The sequence below is a fragment of the Thermobia domestica genome, unplaced genomic scaffold, assembly GCF_964235325.1.
Source record: "Thermobia domestica unplaced genomic scaffold, izTheDome1.hap1.1 HAP1_SCAFFOLD_239, whole genome shotgun sequence".
Classification (NCBI taxonomy): domain Eukaryota; kingdom Metazoa; phylum Arthropoda; class Insecta; order Zygentoma; family Lepismatidae; genus Thermobia; species Thermobia domestica.
The window spans coordinates 113,076-139,524 of NW_027655958.1; the positions used below are offsets into that span (position 1 = coordinate 113,076).

A 26,449-nucleotide genomic window follows, 5' to 3' on the forward strand; every position below is an offset into this window, starting at 1 on the left:
AAAAGTTTCTGAAAATTTTCACATGACACATACACAGACACAATAAAATCAGTTGTATTATCACGGCATGTGCCAGACATTCTTATTATATAATTATTATATAAGCAAGCTACGTTCCGTCAGGATACCAAGCTTTACAGATTTTTATTTTTAGTTTAACGTCCGACGATTATGCACCTCGGCTAAGAGAAGCAGTGTTGATGAGATTGCTAGTAATAGTGGAATGAGAAGAAAAGGAAGGAAACGGGAAAACATTGAGAAAACCCACCCACACGTTGTTTGTTCACCTTAAAGGTAACTTGGCTCAAACTAGGGACACTGCAAGATCACATAGTCTATCCTCCTTGAATGTGAAAGTTTGACAAGTTGTTTTTTTTTTATTTTTTATTTTTTATTCCACATAATTTTCACAAAGAAAACTGTAATTAAATAAATCTATTTCTTGGTTTTCCATCAGTTCTTTATTTATTTTATATTTACTTCAAGAAAAGGAAAAGCATTAATCTCGTCAAACTGAAAATGTCTACAAAAATACAACTTTATGAGTTTGAAGTCGTTGGTTTAAGGCTCAAAGCTTAATTGCAAGTGATTATGATGGAAACTAAATTACCTACTTATTTAGTTATATTACGTAATCAATTCAAGAACATGGTTCCGCGAAAAATATGGCACGATATTCAATCCCATGTGAATGTGATCTAACGTACATTGGAGAAACACAATAAAAAACAGATGTAAGGAGCATTACATGATGGCATATTGAACAGAGAGGAACATTTGAAATTAAGTGATATTTATTGCAATAATAAAGAAACGATAATAATAATAATGATGTGGACATTAAAATTACATTGTATACTACAATAATTGCACAACAAATCCCAAAATTAGTAGAAATCTGATGATGAACTTAGTTAGTGAGTAAGTAGGCAATGTAAGTAAAATGCATGTAAGTTAAAATAAAATAAATAATTAACACAGATGGATACCAAAAACTGGATTTATTTAATTAAAGTTTCGTTTACTACTTGGTGTTATCAAAGCATATACCTTCATGTATCTTCTTGTTCCTTGCTTCTATTATTATTATTATTATTATTATTATTATTATTATTATTATTATTATTATTATTATTATTATTATTATTATTATTGTTATTATTATTATTATTATTATTATTATTATTATTACTAGAGACCGGATGTTAGGCAAAATGCCTATTTTTAATATTAAAGATATGATGAAAAATAACGTTTTAGAGTTTACATGGGGGTTATAGTTTCGATTTAAGCTGATTTTATTTTGCCTACTTCACCTCTTACTGCCTAAATAATTGCTTCAGTGCCTAATGTTGCCTATTCTATGCATTTTCTTCAAAGTAAGCCTTCATTGGGAAAATATGTATAATTTATATAAAATAAATAACACACACACACACACACATATATATATATATGGAATGCATATCAAGCTTCGTTTTTATATATACAGTACAAGAAGACATTAACAAATAGGTATGTTTTATATTCTTTGAACATTATATATGACTTGAATCTATTTTTTTTAAATTGTATTGAGTATTTATTTTCATTATTTCGAGTTACATTTTTGTGCCTATTTTATTGCCTATTTTCCAGGTTTTTAATGCCTAAACATCCGATCTCTATTCTTCTTCTTCTTCTTCTTCTTCTTCTTATTATTATTATTATTATTATTATTATTATTATTATTATTATTATTATTATTATAGCACATCGTGTGTAATTATACCAAGACGATGAAAGTTCTCATCATCTTTCAGTATATGGTAGAATACGATTAAAAATGAAGACAGACAGGGTGGATAAAGTGAACAAAAAAATGCTTACTTTCACTTCCTTTTCCGTTGCCTCAGTTTTGAAATCCGCTACAATGATATGTCCAGCTGTTCCCGCTACAACTAATATTCCAGACAAAGGACACAAAGCTACTTTCTTTACAGCTAACCGTGGATCATCAGAATACGGGTCAAATGTTCCAACCTAGAAACAAAAAGAACAGAACTCACGTAAAACTGAATCACATATCAACAAATGCAAGGTATAAACGAATATAAAAGGTACCCTCAAATTCTTGTATTTAAATCAACATGTAGCAAATATAACAAGCAAAACATCTACTACACCAAACTTTCAAGTGATTGTTAGGAATAACATAAAGATGTACCATTTAACAATTGCAACATAAAACTCTAATCACCAATAATAGTACTCCTTCAAATTAATTGATTCTTTGCTTGTTTACCGCCTTCTCGTACACGTTTAATAACACCTACTATTTGTTCCCTATTGCTACGATTTATAAATAATTTAATGACACATTCTTCTTTTGATGTTAGGATACATTTGTAATCTCGAAACACGAAGCAAGTCTACATGGCTGAAAAAAAAAAAAAAAAATCCTCTTCTCTCTTTAACAGAAATTTCACTGTGAAATTCATTTGGTACTTCTCAACTCACACAATCACTTCTCTAGACGTACATGTGAAACTCACTATAATGTAATATGTGACTTACTTCACATGCTCCTACGTTTACAATCCTCAGTGATCCTTATCTTATGCCCCAGCATTCATGACACATGCATCTGCTCTCCACATCATCTTTAGGAAGTTGCCTTAAAACGTTATAGTCGGCATTCACCAACGCGCATATTTCTCAAATATGATGAGAAATACACTTTTGCAATCTCCCACACACTTCCAACCAATACCAAACACCTAGGTGAAACACCAGATCTATTTTCGACACCAGTTTTACACTGAAAACTCCAAAACTCACCAAATATACTCAATCAAGCATTCTTGCAATTGTAATTCCTCCTAGATATCTCCTAAACTATATCCAATTTATATTGGAAGAACTCATACCCTATATACATATATGAATTTACGAAAATCGCTACTTCTGCAATGCTAGGATTCTTCAATTACCCAATCTGCACATACATAGTACATCAACTCCAAACAAAACCAGACTTTCAATGTCTGAATCTTAAAAATTCTCCATCGAAACCCCCACCTTTGTCCTCCATAAAGAGACTGGAAAACACTTATCTTCAGTCGGTTAAACGTTTTCTAATATTTCCTGGTAGTTTTGAGGTTTCACGTCTCGTTTTCAACGTCTAAGCTACACAAGATATGAATCTACTGCATAGCATGGGATCCAAACCATACAAACTCCCATCGGAAACCCAACATTGGTCTCTCGCACCAAGGGCAGTAACAATAACTACTTAGTCATGAGCAAATGAAATGAAATGAAACCTTTGAAGCACTTCAGAAACAACTTGGAACCTATTTAAATTAAGAAGCCGAAAGCTCCGATTTCGAATATCGGACACTGAATGTAGTTTGTTGTTTTGCTACCTAATGATGAAGATTAATATTTTGATCTGAAGCCACGTATTGTTGAAGCAGAGCAAGTTTAGCAATATTAACAATTGATCTGAGAAAATAAAGTGGTGTAATCTGTAATTCTGAAATCTATTATATAAAAGAGAACGCACAAATCCTTTGTTAGCTCATCACGCTAATACGGCTGAACCAATTTCTTTCATTTTTGGGGGGTTATTAGGATTTGGACCCTAGATGGTTTTTATCATATCACTTTAATTTTTAATTACCAGTGTCTTGAGATAATTGACCATTCAAGTGTCCATAACGTACAAATCCTTTGTTAGTTCATCATAGGTATAAAAATAAACGTATTTATATGCAACCCGCATGACCGTGTCACTCGGCGGGTTAACATAAATGACAGGCGATATAATGTTAACATTTACTGCAATCTACTATGGTTTTTATCATATCACTTGAAAGCGAAAAAGTAAAAATTATCTAAGTAACAAAGTTTATTGCGTTCCGGGGTGACCGCAGCGAAGCGGGGCGGGTTAACATAAATGACAGGCGATATAATGTTAACATTTACTGCAATCTTCTATAGTTTTTATCATATCACTTGAAAGCGAAAAAGTAAAAATTATCTAAGTAACAACGTTTATTGCGTTCCGGGGTGACCGCAGCGAAGCGGGGTGAACGCTGCTATCTTCTATGGTTTTTATCATATCACTTGAAAGCGAAAAAGTAAAAATTATCTAAGTAACAACGTTTATTGCGTTCCGGGGTGACCGCAGCGAAGCGGGGTGAACGCTGCTAGTACCTTATATTTCGGAAGCTGAAGAAATGCCTTTAATATTTAAGCTTCTGTGCGTCAAATAACTGAAAGTATATACACGAACAGAACATATTTTATCAGATTGCGGTTGGTGGTTTAAGGCTTAAAACTCAATTCAAGGTGATTATGAATAAAAGTACTGTTTAGTCATATTACGTGAGCAATTCAATAACATGCTTATACTTAACCCCTTAATTTACCATTTACCACTTTTGCACATGTTGATAAAAATAAAACTTAGTTTTATTGCTAAAATTTTAATGGTCGTTGTCAGCTGAGTATTACTGATTAATGCAAGTTTCAAGGTTATGTTGAACAATACCAGTTAAAGTGTTTTAAAAATACATAGGTAAGTCACTAAAGTTCCTAATATACTCGTTTTGTCAAGTCACTTTAAAATGCCGAGAATATCAGTTTTCTCAAAATGCCAATACATGTACTGATAAGTAACTTATACAGTCAGAAATTCACAAATGCCATTTACAGTTAATCAAAAGACTGTCAAAAATTACACAGAAAGAAAAATAAATCACAAAACACAACTAACAATGCGTTGTCAATAATCTGCTTTCCGCTCTTAGCGTTTGAACTTAGTAACACAGTCAGCTCATTGTGAAAGCGAACATTATCAGAGTGGCGCAACGCTACAGAAAAAATCTGAACTAATATTTCAAGGAAGTAGAATGTACACCATCTTGAAGCTACAAACGTAACTAATGCTACTACACAATAAAGTTTCAATAAAAATTACGAACTCTTTCAAGATGCTCTATATTGTCAGGATCTTATTTCTTTGTAAAAATTAAAAATCTGAGATATTTCGGGATTGTAAGTTAAGTGATTAACACAAACTTACTTTCCGAAACGGAGGCCATTCCTCTTCGTCACCACCCCCGCTTGCTTCTTGGATTTCATCGCTGGAAAACAATGACGCCGAAGCAAATTTGTACATTGGTCGTAGTGCCACCGTGCTAGCATCCCAGAAACGAATTGTGCCATCTTCATGTCCTGTTAGCAAAAGTTCCCGTGGTACCTCGGGATTTGATTCTGCTGTTTTCCCTCCAGTCACTAACCATTCCTGAAAATTAAAAATCCGGTTTTATTATGATTACATTTAGTTTTACATTAAAAAAAAAAAATTAAGTTTAACCCTTTACGCTGAGAGAGACGAATGATTAAGGCAAGTGAATGGGGATGGAATAATTGGTGGAATGAGAATGTGGAAATGATTACGAACAATATATATCGAAATCTACAATACCACTTGAGGTAGGTAGTTATCTTTACGGATAATGATAACTGAAGTCTTCCAAAAGTTGAGAGCAATTTTATAGCTATTTTGTTTTCTTCCTCAGATTTCACTTGATTTCTGGGCTTGCATTAACACAATGAATTTCACGTGAACTACATTTAACTCAGAGTCTGTTTCGTCGATATTACATGAGTTAAAGCAACTCATACCTACGTTCTGTGAGTTGGATACGCTTCACAACCACTATGTAATATAAATGCCAGCATCTAATTTCTAAGAGCCTCACTAAAAATAATACTAAATTTACCTTTTTTTTTTTTGCTTGTTTTTCATAAGTGAAAGGAGATAATGAAATACAACTTACCACAATCATAGATAATGTTATTCTACAACAGAAAATATGAACCTGAAGAATTTTCAGTGTTGCCATCCATAGAAATTACAGTGTTGACACAATAACATTTCCCCCCAAATTTAAGTTAAAGCAGCGATTAGATGAACGAACTTAACTGCATTTGATTACGTATCATGTTGTCTTCGAATCCGGTGAACTACTATTTAAATAATAGTTGTATTTATTTGTAATAAACAAAATAATTTTAACATACAATTATTAAATTAAATAAATAATGTTATTTAAAAAGTAGTTCACAGGATACCAAAATAACATGACACGTAATCAAAAACAGTTGAGTTCGTTCCTCTAGTCGCTGCCTTAACTCAGATTTTGGGGAAAATGTTATTCTGGCAACACTGAAGTTTCCACAGATGGCAACACTGAAAATTCTTCAGATTCATATTTTCTGTTGTAGAATAGCATTATCTATGATTGTAGTAAGTTGCATTTCACTATCACCTTTCACTTATGAAAAACAAGCAAAAGAAAAAATGATAAATTTTGTATTATTTTTAAGTCAGGCTCTTAAGGAGACAAGTAAATCATTTACTTTGTTGACTGCGTCTGTAAGAGTTTTCCTGTACAATTTCAACCACTTATTTTATGACTTGCTTACCAAGTTAAATCACTCACATGAATACAAACACCTTGCACTTGCACTTTTGGTCCAGGGATTCTACAACTGACGTCACAGGGTAAGTGGCTGAAAATACACAAATACTCTTACAGACGATATCAACTAGGTTGGTGTTGCACGTACCTTCAAAACAAAAATAGATTAAAAAAGCATCACTATTATATTTAGATAAACACCAACGCTTTATGTATGGCCTCCCATACAACATTCGAACTCATGGATAAAAAACAAAGAGAGGGAAGAAAAGCCTATTAATACACAGCCTGTTCAGTGGGCAAGGTGACTTATATTAAATGAAAGATAAGACATTGTGGACTGTAGGTTACAATATTGTTTATTCAAAACAGACATCTCGTAAGTCAGTACAAGCATTGAAGTGGTTGTGGAACTTCGTAAAGCAGTCTTGGTACTCTTGTTTCGGAATTGCTCCGAAGTAGTGGTCAAGCCATTTGGATATGTCGAATAGTGTAGAAATATCTTCCTTTCAACGCCAATTTCGGTTTAGGAAATTAGCCAGAAGTCATGTGAAATCAAATCTGGAATATATGGAGGTCATCGGGCACCACGATCGCTTTTTTGATCACAAAATGATGTACCATCCAGCTCCTCTGCACGGGTGCATTGTCGTGCAACACAGATCATGAGCCTTGTTGGCGATATTCGGTCGAACTCTACGAATCCTGACCAATATCGACGTAATACTTCGGTGTTCATAATGTAGCCCTCTGGAGTGAATTCCTTGTGAATGATGGATGCCTTTGGAATCGAAGAAAACAGTGATCCGAGTCTCGACTTGGCTTTTCTGCATAAGCATTTTCTTCGGTTTTGGAAAGCCTCGACTCTTCCATTCCGAGCGTTTTGTAAATGGTTCGTACTGAAAGCACCATCTTTCATCACTTGTTATAGTGCTTAACATGAATCCTCCATCCACACCAACTGCTTGTTTCACGTGTCTGCAGTGTTCCACTCTGCAATGTTTTCGTTTCTTACTTAGTGTATGGCACACATTTTTCGTGCACAGACTTTTCGTTTACCAAATTTTCGGATAGGGTAGATGGACAACAGACTTCGAAATTTGAGTAAGATTTTCGATTAGCATTGCGATACAGTACGATCCTTGTGTACGATCTCCGCCACTGTCTGCATGCTTTCGTCAGTTTGCGCTGCAGGTGCTGCTCATGGATAGTTTTGTTCAATGCTCTCCCGATCTCATGGTATTTTGTTTAATGGCCTCCCGAGACATCATGGTATCTTACATACCATTTAAACACGTTCTTACGGCTTAATGCCACTACCGTAAACAGTTTCAATCATTTGAGACATATTCGCCGCATTTTTACCCAATTTAAAACATAATTTAATGTTGATACATTGCTCCCTTTCTAACTTTGACGAGAGAGTGAAATGTGTGGCTATGTAATATATATACACTTTCCCATAGATGACGCTGGTTATTTCGTTTTTTATTTTTTATTTTTTTAAAAATATATATATATATAAATATAAAGCGCCACCTTTCCCACTGGACAGATTGGGCAGGATGTGTATAGCCGAAAAGTTCGAAAGATAAACAGTTTTGACTCAACCGTCTGCAAAGTATATCACTCGTATAACCATTTCTACTAGATTGTTCGTACGAAAGTGACACAAGTACCACGAATTTATTCAGTATTTTACTTGAGATTTACAATTAATATTATACTCTCAGAAATGACTTACCTTATCCGAATACAAATCGCCTGTCTGTTTCTTTCCAGCTTCAATGATGTTATCCCAAAGCTCCTGAGGGACGTTGGATACATGCTGTGAACACGTAATGGCACTAGCATGAAGAGAAACCAGATACGGAGGACAAACCATGGACCAATTTTCAGAGAGAAGATCTATCACAACCAATTCTTCTTCTGCCAACACGACCAGAGCTTCTGGGTCATCGTACTCTGAAAAGTAAACGGAGACGTGAATACAAACTTAATGCATTAATATGTTCATTTACTTAATATTATTTGTATAATATATACTTATGTCATCTGAAGAAGAGAGGTGACATTTCTTTACAAATCAGTGATGATTGTACTTAATCAATTCTTCTAATATCAGTAAATTAGAAGTCTATTATTAATAGTTCCATTGTACTGTTCGAGGGTCACTACGAAAGTTTTGAGATACGCATTGTTGTGGCACAGTATTTGAATTCCAACAATTGCGTTCGGTAGTGGTATCCAGAGCGAAGAAGCGAAGCAAGTTTCAACTCGCCTCGCTTATCGGCGTGGCCGTACCGCCTTGACTTGTTTGTCGATGTGATGAGTATTCGGCTGTCTAGAATGGAGCTCGAAAGGGAACATTTTCGGGCAATGATACTTTACGATTTCAAAAGTGGTTTGAACGACACACAAAGCCTTGACCTTTTGCAGGGGGCATTTAGGGACCTTGCTCCTTCCCGTGCTACAACTTTTTTCTGTGGTTTGGTGAATTCAGAAGAGACCGGACATCGCTTAAAGATGAAGAGAGAGCTGGACGTCCGGCAACAGCTGTGTCAGATGAAAACATTGCCGCTGTGGAACAAATGATTCGAGAAAATCCTCGAACAACTTTCAAGGACATTGAATCTACAGTGAACATTGGATCGCCAGCAGTAAGAAAAATTCTTCATGATCATCTTCGGGGGGAAGGTTTCGTAGTAACCCTCGTATGTATACTGAAACAGGACGAAGACAAAAATTTAAATCTTGAAGATATGTAACAGGAGCTTGTATCGCTACAGGTTAACTAATATTTAGCAAACAACATTATTTACTTGGAGGTTCAGCGTGGCACAGTGGCTAGTACGTCAGTTTCGGGTAAGAGTGGTCTCGGTGGGGGATATCACATGTTATAAAGAAGATAATGTGTAAGAAGGCTATTTATTTGCTCGTATTACAAGAGTTGAACTATGGCCGGCCAGAGCTCCTTACACATAAAGCCATAGTTTAATTTAATGCACTGTTTATAGTTTATTTTTTCTGCAGAGCACACAGATCATGAACGTATAGAACAGCAGGAATACCAAAACCCTCTGCAAATGTATTATCTTAGAGCACACTATTACAGCATTATACACACCTAAACTATATAAAAATAATAATAATAATAATAATAATAATAATAATAATAATAATAATAAATTATAGCTATATAACAAACAAACAAATGTATACTAATGCAACATTTATCTACATACCACTCTTTTCGGTTTCTGGCGATATTGTGAAGAAGTCAATAACTTTCGATGTAAAATCAAATACCACGTGTTTCTTTCCATGGAGAGCTGTGATTGTATGTCTATCACTAAAACTTGCTCTGGGCATCCCCCCACTGAAGAAGGTATAATCCTCACTGAAAAAGGTAATAAAAATAAAAAAAAAATGAAATTAACAACTGAGAACATGATTTCATATAAAATTAGCAGTGACTTTATTAAGTTGACAATTGTTCTGTATCAAGCGAACTTTAACATTAAAATCCAATATTCATACAAATTGAAACTCACAGTAAGTAGTAATTATTAAATAAATAAATAGTTACCGTATATACTCGAATCTAAGACGCACTTTTTCTGCCTAAAATTTCAGGTATAAAATGGAAGGTGCATCTTAGAATAGAATACTGAGTTCCCTCACTGAATATCCAGGATGCGTCTTAGAACTGAATACAAGAAATTGGCACAACTTTTGAAGTTTAGAAATGGGAATGTGTCTTAGATTCGAGTATATAAGGTATATAGCTGGGGGGGAAACAATGTTCAGAAAAACTGAATTGAAAAGTATGCCTAAAACAAATTAATTCTTTAAAAAAAACTGCTGTCAGAAATCGAAAGAAAGTAGAACAAAAGAACTCGAATCAAGAATTCTTACGCTGTTTTTGGTTACGCTGAAAACTACTTACAATTCTCATGAAACAGAATGGATTTACTGCTTTCAGGTGCAAGAAAACGGATGAGATCTCGACGTTCACGGAATGAAGCTAATCTATCATTACTGAGCAAGGTAACAACTACTGGAGAACTTATTTATGGGTGATTTTGGAAAAAGAAAAATAATTTATTGGTGTTACCGATTTTTATGAAATGGGAGGGGTGTGTGTACATTTACCATTTTCTGGTGTGACAAAACAATTTAAAGATCTCAACTTCGAGAAAACTCATCTAGGGGAGACTTTCAGAAACCGTATTTAATGGAAGGCAATGACTCAGTCAATGAATCTATGATTTTTCAGTGTGAATAAGTGATTCAGCTCGGTGTGCGCACTCTTTCCGGCTCCCCAAACAAGGATCGAGCTTCCAGATATTAACTGAATATGAAATGAAATCTTTCATTTTAACGTCCTACGATTATGCCCTTTAAGCTCAAAGAGAAGGTGATTAAGACAAATGAATGATGATGGAATAAGAATGTGGAAGGAACGAAAGTGTCCCGAGAAAAACCTACGGACCCCATGTTGTCCGCCACAAACTTACCTGGTCGAGGATCATACCAGAGATCTCTCGTAAAAGAGGTAAGTGCTCTACCACTGAGCCACCGCTCCCCTCAGATGTTAACTAATGCCAAATAGTGCGTTACAACGAATTCTAAAGAAAACATATGTTTTCTCCCAATTAAGTAATAACTGTACACGTATCACATTCTTTAATACAGCTTATCAGACAGAGGCCCAAACAAAAGACTCCAGATCAGTCTCTAAGATCATTTTTCTTTTTCCTGAGCAATACTTTTAGTGGAATATAGTTGTTTTGAAAAAGATATGGAAATTTCTTTCATTTCTAAGGCATTATAAGGCTTTTATTATCAAGAATGAAAAGATAAGTAATAAGATTAGCTGTAAAGATTGTATAAGAAACCAATTAGAAGATAAAATGTATGCGAGAATGTACATATTTAAAGGAGAGCAAGTTACAACCTCTTGAATTAAATTTAAAATACTTTCCGTGCATACATATGCTGCTCATCGTCATCGTAGATATTCTGCCATTATTAATAGGTGACTTCCGCTAACCTCTTCGTCTTCATGTACGATTTCTCTATTTTGATATCGTCCATTAATTGTAGTCTTCTTTGTCCCCTCCCTTTCTTTCCTACCACCATACCCTCTAGCACACCCCTCATGTTAGTTCCTTCTTAGCCAATGTCCAAACCAGTTTCTCTTCCCTCTTCTTAGTAATACCTAAAATTATTCTTTTTCTTCCCCACGATTTCTAACACCCTGTCATTCGTTTTCCGATATGCTGCTAAACAGGGATTTTTTAATTATGCTACTATCAACGTTTTCCAGCACATAGATCTCAATGAGACAAACCATTGGAATGAAAAATAAGGGAATGGCCAAAAAGTGACATATGCTTTGCCATTTTCATAAGGGATTTGATTCATAAGGTTGCGATTTGTTTCTGTAAAAATTTTCACATTATATTTTGTCGTCCTCGTATGGAATTATAAAACGCATTTAAGTTAAACACCATCTAAAGAAAAACCCTGCACATTTAATATTACAAGAGGAATGTTATTCAAACTTTCATAAGTAAAAAGAAAAAATGAAAACATCACAGTTTCCTCAATACATCATTCATGCACAGGCTATTTTGCCATCTGAGCTTATTATTCTCAATTGGGCTTGAGCTCACTAATCTCATTGAAGTTCACGCTAGCTTAGACTCACTTGTTAGCTCGGGCTCGCTATCTTCAATAAGGTTCGCGGTTGCTAAGGCCTCCGACTCACTATCCTCAATGAAGCTTGGACTCGCGCTCCCACTTGGTCAGACTCAGGCTGTGGCCAACTGAGCTTACAGCGCTCGTGAGCACAAGCAGGTGTTACCTCGAGGCCAACTGAGCTTACAGCGCTCGTGAGCACAAGCAGGTGTTATCTCGAGGCCAACTGAGCTTACAGCGCTCGTGAGCACAAGCAGGTGTTATCTCGAGGCCAACTGTGCTTACAGCGCTCGTGAGCACAAGCAGGTGTTATCTCGAGGCCAACTGAGCTTAGAGCGCTCGTTAGCACAAACAGGTGTTATCTCGAGGCCAACTGAGCTTACAGCGCTCGTGAGTACAAGCAGGTGTTTTCTCGAGGCCAACTGAGCTTACAGCGCTCGTGAGCACAAGCAGGTGTTATCTCGAGGCCAACTGAGCTTATAGCGCTCGTGAGCACAAGCAGGTGTTATCACGAGGCCAACTGAGCTTATAGCGCTCGTGAGCACAAGCAGGTGTTATCTCGAGGCCAACTGAGCTTATAGCGCTCGTGAGCACAAGCAGGTGTTATCTCGAGGCCAACTGAGCTTACAGCGCTCGTGAGCACAAGCAGGTGTTATTTCGAGGCCAACTGAGCTTACAGCGCTGGTGAGCACAAGCAGGTGTTATTTCGAGGCCAACTGAGCTTACAGCGCTCGTGAGCACAAGCAGGTGTTATTTCGAGGCCAACAGAGCTTACAGCGCTCGAGAGCACAAGCAGGTGTTAGCTCGAGGCCAACTGAGCTTACAGCGCTCGTGAGCACAAGCAGGTGTTATCTCGAGGCCAACAGAGCTTACAGCGCTCGTGAGCACAAGCAGGTGTTATCTCGAGGCCAACTGAGCTTACAGCGCTCGTGAGCACAAGCAGGTGTTACCTCGAGGCCAACTGAGCTTACAGCGCTCGTGAGCACAAGCAGGTGTTACCTCGAGGCCAACTGAGCTTACAGCGCTCGTGAGCACAAGCAGGTGTTATCTCGAGGCCAACTGAGCTTACAGCGCACGTGAGCACAATCAGATGTTGTCTCGAGGCCAACTGAGCTTACAGCGCTCGTGAGCACAAGCAGGTGTTATTTTGAGGCCAACTGAGCTTACAGCGCACGTGAGCACAAGCAGATGTTATCTCGAGGCCAACTGAGCTTACAACGCTCGTGAGCACAAGCAGCTGTTATCTCGAGGCCAACTGAGCTTACAGCGCTCGTGAGCACAAGCAGGTGTTATCTCGAGGCCAACTGAGCTTATAGCGCTCGTGAGCACAAGCAGGTGTTATCTCGAGGCCAACTGAGCTTACAGCGCTCGTGAGCACAAGCAGGTGTTATTTCGAGGCCAACTGAGCTTACAACGCTCGTGAGCACAAGCAGGTGTTATTTCGAGGCCAACTGAGCTTACAGCGCTCGAGAGCACAAGCAGGTGTTATCTCGAGGCCAACTGAGCCTACAGCGCTCGTGAGCACAAGTAGGTGTTATCTCGAGGCCAACTGAGCCTACAGCGCTCGTGAGTACAAGCAGGTGTTATCTCAAGGCCAACTGAGCTTACAGCGCTCGTTACCATAAGCAGGTGTTATCTCAAGGCCAACTGAGTTTACAGCGCTCGTGAGCACAAACAGGTGTTATCTCGAGGCCAACTAAGCTTACAGCGCTCTTTAGCACAAACAGGTGTTATCTCGAGGCCAACTGAGCTTACAGCGCTCGTTAGCACAAACAGGTGTTATCTCGAGGCCAACTGAGCTTACAGCGCTCGTTAGCACAAACAGGTGTTATTTCGAGGCCAACTGAGCTTACAGCGCTTGTGAGCACAAGCAGGTGTTATTTCGAGGCCAACTGAGCTTACAGCGCTTGTGAGCACAAGCAGGTGTTATCTCGAGGCCAACTGAGCTTACAGCGCTCGTGAGCACAAGCAGGTGTTATCTCGAGGCCAACTGAGCTTACAGCGCTCGTGAGCACAAGCAGGTGTTATCTCGAGGCCAACTGAGCTTACAGCGCTCGTGAGCACAAGCAGGTGTTACCTCGAGGCCAACTGAGCTTACAGCGCTCGTGAGCACAAGCAGGTGTTACCTCGAGGCCAACTGAGCTTACAGCGCTCGTGAGCACAAGCAGCTGTTATCTCGAGGCCAACTGAGCTTACAACGCACGTGAGCACAAGCAGCTGTTATCTTGAGGCCAACTGAGCTTACAGCGCTCGTGAGCAAAAGCAGGTGTTATCTCGAGGCCAACTGAGCCTACAGCGCTCGTGAGTACAAGCAGGTGTTATCTCGAGACCAACTGAGCTTACAGCGCTCGTGAGTACAAGCAGGTGTTATCTCGAGGCCATCTGAGCCTATAGCGCTCGTGAGTACAAGCAGGTGTTATCTCGAGACCAACTGAGCCTACAGCGCTCGTTACCATAAGCAGGTGTTATCTCAAGGCCAACTGAGCCTACAGCGCTCGTGAGTACAAGCAGGTGTTATCTCGAGACCAACTGAGCTTACAGCGCTCGTTAGCACAAACAGGTGTTATCTCGAGGCAAACTGAGCTTACAGCGCTCGTTAGCACAAACAGGTGTTATTTCGAGGCCAACTGAGCTTACAGCGCTTGTGAGCACAAGCAGGTGTTATCTCGAGGCCAACTGAGCTTACAGCGCTTGTGAGCACAAGCAGGTGTTATTTCGAGGCCAACTGAGCTTACAGCGCTCGTGAGCACAAGCAGGTGTTATCTCGAGGCCAACTGAGCTTACAGCGCTCGTGAGCACAAGCAGGTGTTACCTCGAGGCCAACTGAGCTTACAGCGCTCGTGAGCACAAGCAGGTGTTATCTCGAGGCCAACTGAGCTTACAACGCTCGTGAGCACAAGCAGGTGTTATCTCGAGGCCAACTGAGCTTACAGCGCTCGTGAGCACAAGCAGGTGTTATCTCGAGGCCAACTGAGCTTACAGCCCTCGTGAGCACAAGCAGGTGTTATCTCGAGGCCAACTGAGCTTACAGCGCACGTGAGCACAAGCAGATGTTATCTCGAGGCCAACTGAGCTTACAGCCCTCGTGAGCACAAGCAGGTGTTATTTCGAGGCCAACTGAGCTTACAGCGCACGTGAGCACAAGCAGATGTTATCTCGAGGCCAACTGAGCTTACAACGCTCGTGAGCACAAGCAGCTGTTATCTCGAGGCCAACTGAGCTTACAGCGCTCGTGAGCACAAGCAGGTGTTATTTCGAGGCCAACTGAGCTTACAACGCTCGTGAGCACAAGCAGGTGTTATCTCGAGGCCAACTGAGCCTACAGCGCTCGTGAGTACAAGCAGGTGTTATCTCGAGACCAACTGAGCTTACAGCGCTCGTTACCATAAGCAGGTGTTATCTCGAGGCCAACTGAGCCTACAGCGCTCGTGAGTACAAGCAGGTGTTATCTCGAGACCAACTGAGCCTACAGCGCTCGTTACCATGAGCAGGTGTTATCTCAAGGCCAACTGAGCTTACAGCGCTCGTTACCTTAAGCAGGTGTTATCTCAAGGCCAACTGAGTTTACAGGGCTCGTGAGCACAAGCAGGTGTTATCTCAAGACCAACTGAGCCTACAGCGCTCGTGAGTACAAGCAGGTGTTATCTCAAGGCCAACTGAGCTTACAGCGCTCGTTACCATAAGCAGGTGTTATTTCGAGGCCAACTGAGTTCACAGCGCTCGTGAGCACAAGCAGGTGTTATCTCAAGACCAACTGAGCCTACAGCGCTCGTGAACAGAAGCAGATATTATCTCGAGGCCAATTGAACCTAAGAGTCGGCTCGCGGATTTTTCTTTAGTATTTTGCTAAAATTCAGTATCGTTATCCTCTACTTCTTGATACAATCTCTACTTATCTCCTTTAATTATTCTTGTTTAAGATAATTTGTAAAAGTACTCTTTTATTTTATTTTCTGCGTCTAATATTTTATCTTGAAAAAACCTAATATTGATTGAAAAAATCCAGTCCTTACAAACAATTATGTCCCGATTTTGGAGAAACCTGATTACGACTGTAAATGTTTAGAAACTGTATAATCAAGACAAATAATTCTGCCAGAAAGTATTTGAAATTTGAAATTTTCTTAAAATTACTTTTATTTGTAACCAATTTAAATAACTACGCAAATAATATGAACTGACGCATGTTCATAATGATACTCTTGTTTATGCCTGTCAAATTTACTACTTCTTAAATTGAACCACTGGATTGTAATGAACGGTGTGAAACTTACTTCTTCGATGTTCTCCACAAAAACTTAGTGATTGGTTTACATGGGAAAGGGCCGTACGTTGTAGTTGGTTCTTCCGATGGCTTCTCTCCAATATTAACGTCCCACAAAGCGTAACTACCATCATTATGCGAAGAGGCAAACTTCGTCCCTGAGCTGTGCCAGCACACACTCTCCAACTGCTGAGTGCTAATGTACGTCTAGAGCAAACAAAACATTAAAAATTACTGACATTTTTCTTGCAACACTGAAGATTACAACCCAATTACACTTCAATTTATTTTCTTTACCCACTTCCCGGTCCACTTTATCCGAAGAAACCAGGTCCTGGCGGAGCAACCCGAGTTATTAAGATTTCCGTATGTGCTTCAATTTGGACCAGGACGAGTAAATTCTTACTTTGTTTCGTCGACCGTTCTTTCCTGATTTATTGTGAGATATTTCGTGTACAACATAGTCACATTTGGGAAGAAAATTCGACCAGAACTGATCTACTTAGTAAAACGAAAATAACTCGGGTTAATCCGGGAAGCGGTTAATGATTCAAAAACAAAGACTACGACAGAAAAAAGGAATCACACTTTTACTGTTAAAAAATTTCAATGCGACAGAATCCGTAATATAAAACACAAACTTCTCTGGTCCGGAATAATGAAACACATTAACATCTTACAACAGCGATGGGTAGTCACGAGTTCCAGCTTCTTAACCAAATATGTAGATTAGGTTAATGTATCATTTTCACAATTTCACTCTTAATAAGAACCCATCAAAAAGCAAGAAACAAAATGTAAATTTCGTTAAAAATTCGTCCCCTTATCAATTCTTAGGCAAAGATATTTTAATTACTTACAATAAGCCCAATAGCACTATTTTCACTATCGTTATCTTAATGCTTATTTCCTAACAAAACGAAACCATTCCTTCAAACAGCCCACTTCTACAATGATACCCATATGATTTATATATATCCAGCGAATTCACTCAATAGAGTAGTGGACCCCGATTTTATTTGAATGACGGCATGTTTTACTGAATGCCCACAACATAATGACTCATTTGTTTCTCTTTTTATTATTAATACTACTATTAATTATAATTGGGCACAAAAACCGGTTTTCCGGTTTCCGTTTTTAGGAAAACCGGTCTCGCTTTTTCTCCAAAACCGGTTCAGTTTTTCATCGAAACCGGTTCCAGGTTTTTTCCAAAACTGGTTCTATTTCTGACCAGAATCGTTGTTCTCCGGAAACCGATTACGTTTCCAGAGAAATAATTTTATGTGCTTTCCAAAACAGTTTTGTTTTTTAGTTTTCGGTGAAAACCAAACCGTTTTTTTTTTTTTAAACCGGAATCGATTTCGGTGAAACCTAACCGGTTTTGGAGAAAACCGAAATGTCTGTTTTTCGGATTTCGGTTTTCTAGAAACCGGTTTCCAGTTTTTTTATAAAAACCGGTTTTGCCCATCCCTAATTATAATAATGTAAGATTATAGAAAAGTAATGACTGTAGTACTGAGCTTTGCTGCTGCCGCTGATGTGTTGACTGATACACCCTGTCTCAAAATTGGCTGTAATCAATTATTAAACGCTTCATGGTTTTTAAATTCTAAAATTTCGATCACACCCTGCTACACGACTGCACGACACCCAGTGTCGCAACACACTGATTGGGAACCACTGACATTCCAGCATAATAAGATTTTAATGGAGGATAAGTTTTTCTTAACTTTGTATTTTCCTTTATTGTACGATATATTTTATTCACGAGACCAAAGTAGTACAGAACAGTTTTATCGCGGTCGTCTTACTTCTTTGCTACGTTAGTACATGAAATGTACAGTAAGATGGACGGTATTTAAGGTATTCATATATTGTTTGGAAGGAAAAAAAAAAAGATTTATAAATTGAAGGGTTTGGTGCAAGAAGGAGGCAGCTCCACTTTTTTTTTCAGTAGGTAGTAAATTAAACAAAAACGTTTTGGAGTTGCCTTAGTTTTCACGCAAACTCCTCCATCTGCCGCATTTCTTTGGAACTAGCGGGTGGAGCTGCCTCATTCTTGTACCAAACGAAGCGCCTTTTTCTTTTGTATGTGATAGGGTGTGCAACTCAATATCAGCACAAAGTGGAGCTGCCTCCTTCTTGCACCAAACCCTTCAATTGTTCTACTATGTAACAAAATATAATTCGAAAGACAGAAGATAAAACGTGCATTATAAAGCAAAATGGAATTAAATCTTTCAGTTTAATGTTCCACGATTATGCCTGTTAGGGTAAGGGAGACGGATTTAGGCAAGTGAATCAAGATGGAAGAATTGGTGAAATGAGAGGAGGAGGAAACGGGAGTAACTGCCCCCCCCCCCCAAAAAAAAAAACCACGGACACGATAATATCCACCACAAACTTATTTCGCGGTGGCTCAGTGGTAGAGCGCTCACCTCTGGTGCTTAAGGTCCTTGGTTTGATCCTAGCTCGCACCAAGTGAGCTTTGTAGTGAAACACCGTGTGCGTGGGTTTTCTTGGGGTTCTCCCGTTTCCTCCCACTTTCTTCATTCCATCGTTTCATTCATTTCTCATCATTACTATCTCCTTTAGCCTAGCCGTCATAACCATGGGACGTAAAACGTAAAGATTTAATTTTATTTTCCACAAACTAACTTGGGCGGGGATCAAACCAGGGACCCCATACACCAGAGGTAGGCGTGCTACCACTGTGCTAACGTGACCCCTCCATGTATTGTAAAGATATATAACGTATTTAAGTTTGCTGTAGTTGCCATACTCTCGGGAATCAACTTCGTTGAGTATATTAGTTTAGAAATTCTATAACAAACTCAAATCCTATTTTCGTACTGCTTCAATTTACACTATAATTCTTTGCATGGTTTATCATCCTCGAAATTAGGCTAAAGTAAGGATGGTCAAACAGTCGATCGTCGCTAGGAATAGATCGCGACTTTTCTGAAATAACAAATTTTATCTCAAAGGAAATCTTATACACCAATCTATGTTTTTAAATGAATTACAACTGAAGTAAATGATTTCGCATAAAAGGCCGAAAACATGTAATTTCCATGAAGAACTGAAACCGATTTCTGATTTGTACCAAAGGGTAAATGCCCCTGTTTCTTGTGCAATACTTGTGTTTTTGCAACAAGCAAGGGCAATTTGGAAAGGTATTACTATACTTTGCGAAAAAAGAAATGTAACTCTGTCTTCACTCTTAAAATCAAATAAAATAATAATAAAAAAACTTGGAGGCGCGGTACTAGTGGCAACTGAACATAGGTAGATCACAATAATTTTCAGTCTGAGGTAGATTACTGGAATCTGGCCAACCTGGCCTGAAGGATACCCGTATTTTCGCTGAGTTAAACTATGCCGCACAAATATATACACGTCCTCAAAATATGCACAACTGAAATCAAGTGAAATGTTGTTTTATGACAAATGTATATTTGTTGGCTGAAACAGATGAATGTTAATGAAAGTAGAAAGAAACGGTACAAATCAGGGAAAACCCCGGGACATGATGTTGTCTATCACCAAGTCACATGGCCTGATACCGAACTACACATGGCCTGATATCGAACTACTGACTCACACAAGAGATGAATGCTCTATCACTGAGTCAGTCACTGTGACTCCACATTTATCTTGAGCCCTATAAGGACATGAATATAGATAATAAAGACACCCTTATTGAGACCAGTACCATACAAGCACAATACATTATCGTAGTCCTTTTACATTTTAAGTCTTTTTGTTAATTTAAATCTCAATAATAGACAAAAACCACAATTAAACAGCAACAAATTACAAAGCAATTAAACGCCAGTTACCTTTTCTGCACCAGGAGTCTTTTTGTTCCAGAGAACCATGAGACCTCGATTATATCCAATTAAAATTTTATCCGGGTTTCCAGGTTGTTCTGCGATCGCCTCCACCGCACCTGGATTCACTTTGTAATCCTCTGGTACACTGAAATATTTTTCAAAACTGCTATAATCAACTTTTACATTACAAAGGAAATAATTCAATTAGCCTTACAGTGATTCTGTGGAGCACGGCAAAACTTTGTACTTACCCATCTGATGAAGCCAAATACAATCGAGGCAATCTTGTGAGAGGATATTTTTACATGTTTAAGAAAATATAAATCGCAGTATCACTAGATACCTTTAACCATACATTGGCCTAAAAATAAAAATTATATATCTCCATGTCAGCCAGAGAGTAAGATTTTTTTAAACTACGTTAACCTCAATGTAAGGCTATTTTTACCTCCCTTAAAATGTCTTTTGAAATCAGTTTCGTCTTACGTATATGTAGCCCTACTACACTATCTGGATTCCAAAGAGAGCAGTTTAAAGGACTACATCACAAGGCCAGCAATTAACACAATTTTAAAGCATTACTCTTTATGCATATATAGTACTGTAGTATGCAGATGCACATTCTTCACTCCTCATAAGCCTGGCATGGAGTTTATGTATTAAAATATGCCCCCAAAGAACATGATTTTAAAGCTTTTAGAAAGAAAAATGTGTTTTCTTTTTCCTTTCTGTTTTCTTCTTAACGTAGTTGTACATCATCTAAACTATGTTCTCACAATTTATGTAAAACTTGCAACAAATTAAAAATATTTACAGTCATGTATGACGTGAATGTTGTTGGTAGAATAGTTGGTAACTAGCGTTTGTTTGACTGTGTGTTATTCCGGCAGTCTTTCGTGGCAATTGTTAAGTAGTAGGGTAACAAGCCTTGTGTAGTTACGTTATATTCTGTGTATTACATTTGTAACAATTATGCATGATGAACATGAATTCACGATAGTTCAACATTGATAACTAGAGCAACCAACATTATGCTTTATTTTTTGCTTAATTATGCTTTATTTTTTTCTCCAAATTATACTTTATTGTTAGTTTCAATCATTGTTTTACATTAATCATGTATAATGTATATTATTTACTATATATTAAATATTCTTGCAACCAGTTTCTTTCATATTTAATGAACTTTCTACTTAATGCACTGTAAAGAGATATACTTTACTCGAGTGAGGTTTCATTTAATCACTTGTGTGCGCCTTAGAGGTGCATATATATACAGAAAGGGAAAGTAAACGGTGCCACCAAAAAATACAGAAAGTCTTAAGTTCAAGAGGTACACATGACAATATAGTGTGGAGTTCTTGTGCATTTTTTGTACATTTCGAATCATCATACATAACTGCTCAGTTTCACTTAGAAAAAAAAAAAAACTTGTTTATTCATTGTTGGCGGAGTTTTCTTCTTTTTTTCTTTTCTTTTCTCGACTTCAAAGGGTCACACCGAAAAGTTTACAGAAATAAAAATAAGGTTTGCATTGCTGCATTGTAAATATTGGTTTAAAAGATATTAATACAGTATGCTAAACTTGCAGTTAAACACAATTTTCCAAGAATTGTGTTATCTATTTTAAATTATGCTTTATGCTTTATTATGCTTTTAAAATTAGTTTCTTCTGGACTAGACAACCACGACCATATGTGTAAATTATGCTTTTTATGCTGTTATGCTTTTGGGTTGCTCTATTGACAACAAACTTGAGGGAATCCTGCAATATATATGGATACGCTGGTCGTTAGGGTAGTTCATCATATTACGGATAAACTAGAATATGTGTGTTAGGACGTATGCCTTTCTAGGAATTAGATTTCTGGGCTTTCGGTATCTATGGCCATGTTAGCCCATCATGTATGAGGGATGACGTCCCCTAGCGATTACATTGTCCGAGGAAAGGGAAGGAAGTGGTCTGGGACCTGTATGTTAGATAACATCCCGCATTCGCCTGGTGTGAATGAGAAAAACCCCGGAAAACCTCACTGAGGATGGTTCGCCTGAAAAAGCTTTTATATTTTTACGAGCGAATATCCCGTCCGGGAATCTAAGTAGGTCTTTTTAATATGTCTGCAGTCCGGGTTAAGTTTTGATGGTGAACATGGTGATTCCTCGGCACTGTTTTCCTTCGCAGCTGTTTACATTACATTATAGCAATCTTAAATTATTGGCAACTTCCAGATGAGTAATTCACTGGAATTTCAGGTTGTTATGGGAACTTTTGGTACAAGTTTACTATATGCCTACATCTATTATCTACAACATTGGAAATGACACACATTACTCGGTCACTGATTTAAAAGTATATTCGTTTTATTTTAACAACACAACAATTATATGCACAAATTTAATTGCTCCTGAATATGTCTGAAGACTGCTTTCTATGTAACGGAATGTAGTCATATTCACAATTTGTTACCACTTACTTCTGCATTACGACGTCCTGATAAATGATAGTCTCCGACATTTCGAAAGTTTTTAAATTCAATAAATAGATATTTCCACCTTCCGTTCCGAGTAGCAAATGTTCTCCTGCGGTTTCTAAACAACATTCTGAAATCTTCTTTAACCTGAAAAATAGAATACAGCAAACAATTACTATCCATTTTCTTAACTGATCATTAATACATATATGGCTTTGCATTAACTTGAAAGTTACAAAGAAAATAGTTTTATCACTTTCGAATATGTTTATCCGAAATGGAACAAAGACTAGACATTATTAACTAAAGATAAATAATTTTGTCTCATCCAAATATACTCAGTCGCTCCACAAAAAAAAAAAAAAAAAAACCTCCTTAAATACAGTTCTCTGCTTATAATAAATAATATATCAAACAATAAGAACCACTACTTCTGATATATCAAAAATATATTCCAGTACCGGTAATCCAAATGGTTAGCTTTCTGTCTCTGAAGTAAGACTATTTCTCGTACTTCAATTCCTATTACATCTCATAAAACTCTCGCTCTACTCTCTCATAGTTACACACAAACTTTAACTTTTTCATTCACATAATATTGTAATATCCCATGTGATGTTGTAAACAAACAATTCCACATGTCAGTGTTTACAAACACCACCACGTGGTTCGGCAAGAAGACTTCACACCAGATGGATCTACAATCACTTGCAGACGACGGCTCCTAGCCCCTCCCACGGAGCAGAAGACGACATCGGAGCAGCAGCGCCACCGCCACCCAAGGAACCCTATAAATTGGCTGGACAAAGGCAATTCAGTACCAGTTTTCTGGTGACCCTCCTCTAGTCTGCTACGGGACTTTAGGAGTAACCTAACCCCAGGCCTCTAGTCTGCTACGGGACTACGCCTATCCTATCTCCTGGCTTAGCCTGCTACGGGGTTCTGTTAGCCACTTAACTCGCCTTTGCTTGCTACGGAGCATTGGTTCCTTAATTCCACTCTGCTTAGCCTGCTACGGGTCTCTGTGGAGATCCTGTCTGCGACCTTACGGTCAAAAGACAACCTATAACTTACCCTGTATATTAGAGAAATTATTAGTGCAGTATTTTGTACAAATACTTTTATAGTAGAGAAGTTTTATAAGAAAACTGGTAGTGTGAGATCGGTTCCGGACACTCTTTTTATTAAATGCTCTACCTATACATATATGGGACAAAACTTCACAATATAGTATATAGATGTTCCTCCTTAAACGTAGTTGTCAGTGGCTAGTGCCATTATATACTCGTGTTACAATATTTTCAAATATATTGAATTTCATCCTACCAACAGTTATTTTCCAGATTTTGTTAAGACTGAACAAATATTTTATTTCAGTAATGACTACGTCTGACTAGAAATATAGGTACGTCGTAAAATAACTTAAGATTTTCATTTTTAAATCATTAATGATTTGTCTTTAAAAAAAAATACTAAGACAACTTAATTAGAACATAATCATGATATCGATGATAAACTAAACGTTCTACGGTAATGAAAACTTGAATAGTACGATAATTCGTAAAGTTATACTGTTCCTAGTTCTGCGAAAGAAATATATGTCAAGAACTTTCAATGGCTGCTTCGGAACTTACTTATCATTTTCAAACATTTTAATCACATTCTGAAATCTTGCTTACTGCTGGAAAAATCAAATTTAATAATCGGTGAGAAAGGTTTACATTACTGGTTTTCGGATTCAGAAAACCACCACTACCGAACTTAAGGATATAATTCATTACATCAAATAGGGTGTTTCAAAATAACACCGATAACGTTCGGGAGGTGATTCCTGACACCAAGAAAAGACAAGAAGTATAGACCTATCTGGGTGCACAAATGCTTCCTTCCGGAGTTATTCGGAGTATGAAAAAATGAACTTTAAAGGTCCATAACTCCAAAACTATGGGACCTACCGTAGTCGGGTCAAGACTTCACTTAGGAACTAGTATGTGCTCTATCCAAATATCCAAGCTTCAGAATCCTACGGTACTTCCCGCAAAATTTTTATAGAGATAGTCGATGAGTACTTTAAATCATATGCCCGTAGCCAACCTCCCTCTGTACAAATTGTTGCGTGAGTACCGCAGGATTCTGAAGCATTAATTTTTGGATAGGGCACATATTAGTGAGGTCTTGACCCGACTACGGTAGGTTCCATAGTTTTGGGACTATAGATCTTTAAAGTTCATTTTTTTCAACTCCAAAAGGAAGCATTTGCGCATCTAGGTTGGTCTATACTTTTTCTCTTATTTTGGTGTCAAGAATCACCTCTCAAACGTTGTCGGTGTTGTTTTGAAACACGCGAGAGCGAGAGAGAGAGAGAGAGAGAGAGAGAGAGAGAGAGAGAGAGAGACGCGGATCCAGCACATGATCAAGGGAGGGATTAAACCACATATACATGTATATGGGTCGATAAACTCTTAGAATTCCACAGGTCATCAAAGCCTCCTCACTGATCTAGTGACTCGCCTACGGCCTTTGATGCACAGGGGATTCGGTTTATTTTCCCGGCGGGAGAGCATTTCGCATTCTACCCTAAGCTATAAGCCCACGTCTCATGCAGCCTCAGTGTTGAGAAAGGATGCTCAACTTTAATTCACGAGCACACATGTAAGCCACTGAGTACTCGAAAAATCCGTTTTTGGAATGTTCTATTTAAAAACTTATGTGAAACGATCCGAGAAATTTCACAGTTCTATGTGATGGGTTTACAATGGAATTGTGGTACTAATTTCCCTGAAGTTTCATAAGTAAGTAAATTTTTCTTGTCTCCTGACACTATCCTTTATGGTGAGGTTTAGAAAACAAAACTGGCCGACCTCCATCTCATAGCCGTCCAATGCTCTCCTTTTTATCTACTTTTTTTTTTTTTTTTAAATAAGAGAATAAGCTTTCTTTCTTATTTTAAATACTTATTATGAATAGAATTTTCTGCATTTGGAATATAATAAAACATTAGAGTCAAACAATAATTATACATTAACGTAATATACCTCGCCATTCTGAACGCATTCATAAACATAAACAAATCAACGTATGTGCTAATTTGGCCCATCCCTTTAATTATCTACAACCAACAAACCTATCTTTTTCTTCTTCTAAAGCACTCCATTTTTTTCTATTTAATTTGTTATTCATCGAAAGCTTTAGTGTTTCTCAAACTTCTTTATTTCTAAAGATAATTGTATTGTTACAGCCTTTTTATCATCATCTCTTTGAATTTGATTGATTCTTTGAGATGTTCTTCGTATCTTTTGTCAGCAGTTGTAATATTTAACATCGTTTGAGTAGTAGGAGCACTCCACTTTCGTAAAATCTGACTGCAGTTTCCTTGCCTCTCTGCACAGTGTGAACCCTGTATGTAAACATTTATAAACGTACGTAGCAAGTTTTCGAAGAATATGTTGGGAATTGATAAAAGGTTTCCAAGTGCCCGATCATGCCTTCTAAAACATGTATAGGTACGGTACGATTCGGAAAAATGGATATTTTAAATAGATCAGTTCACTACCAGCTTATCCCTAATTTTTCAAACTGCTGAGATGACTGGTTCATAGTTTTGAAAGTAGCACCTTTAAATGTGACTTTCGCAACTTCTGGCACCTTACAACACTGAAAAGACTATTTTACTACCCTTTTAATTAGAACTAT

General features: G+C 37.8%; 1 protein-coding gene across 4 annotated transcripts in view; it reads right to left on the bottom strand.

Annotated features, from left to right (window-relative positions):
* Window positions 1–26,449, bottom strand: part of l(2)gl (LLGL domain-containing protein l(2)gl) — a 243,921-nt gene that overhangs the window by 68,722 nt on the left and 148,750 nt on the right. For all 4 annotated transcript variants that reach the window (XM_081747438.1, XM_081747437.1, XM_081747435.1 and 1 more), the window contains exons 6-12: window positions 22,760–22,903; window positions 20,292–20,430; window positions 16,457–16,653; window positions 9,722–9,876; window positions 8,221–8,441; window positions 5,072–5,293; window positions 1,870–2,022 (exon numbers count right to left, since the gene is read on the bottom strand). In XM_081747438.1, the coding sequence (XP_081603564.1) occupies window positions 1,870–2,022; window positions 5,072–5,293; window positions 8,221–8,441; window positions 9,722–9,876; window positions 16,457–16,653; window positions 20,292–20,430; window positions 22,760–22,903 (1,231 nt within the window). The remainder of the gene's footprint in view (window positions 1–1,869; window positions 2,023–5,071; window positions 5,294–8,220; window positions 8,442–9,721; window positions 9,877–16,456; window positions 16,654–20,291; window positions 20,431–22,759; window positions 22,904–26,449) is intronic.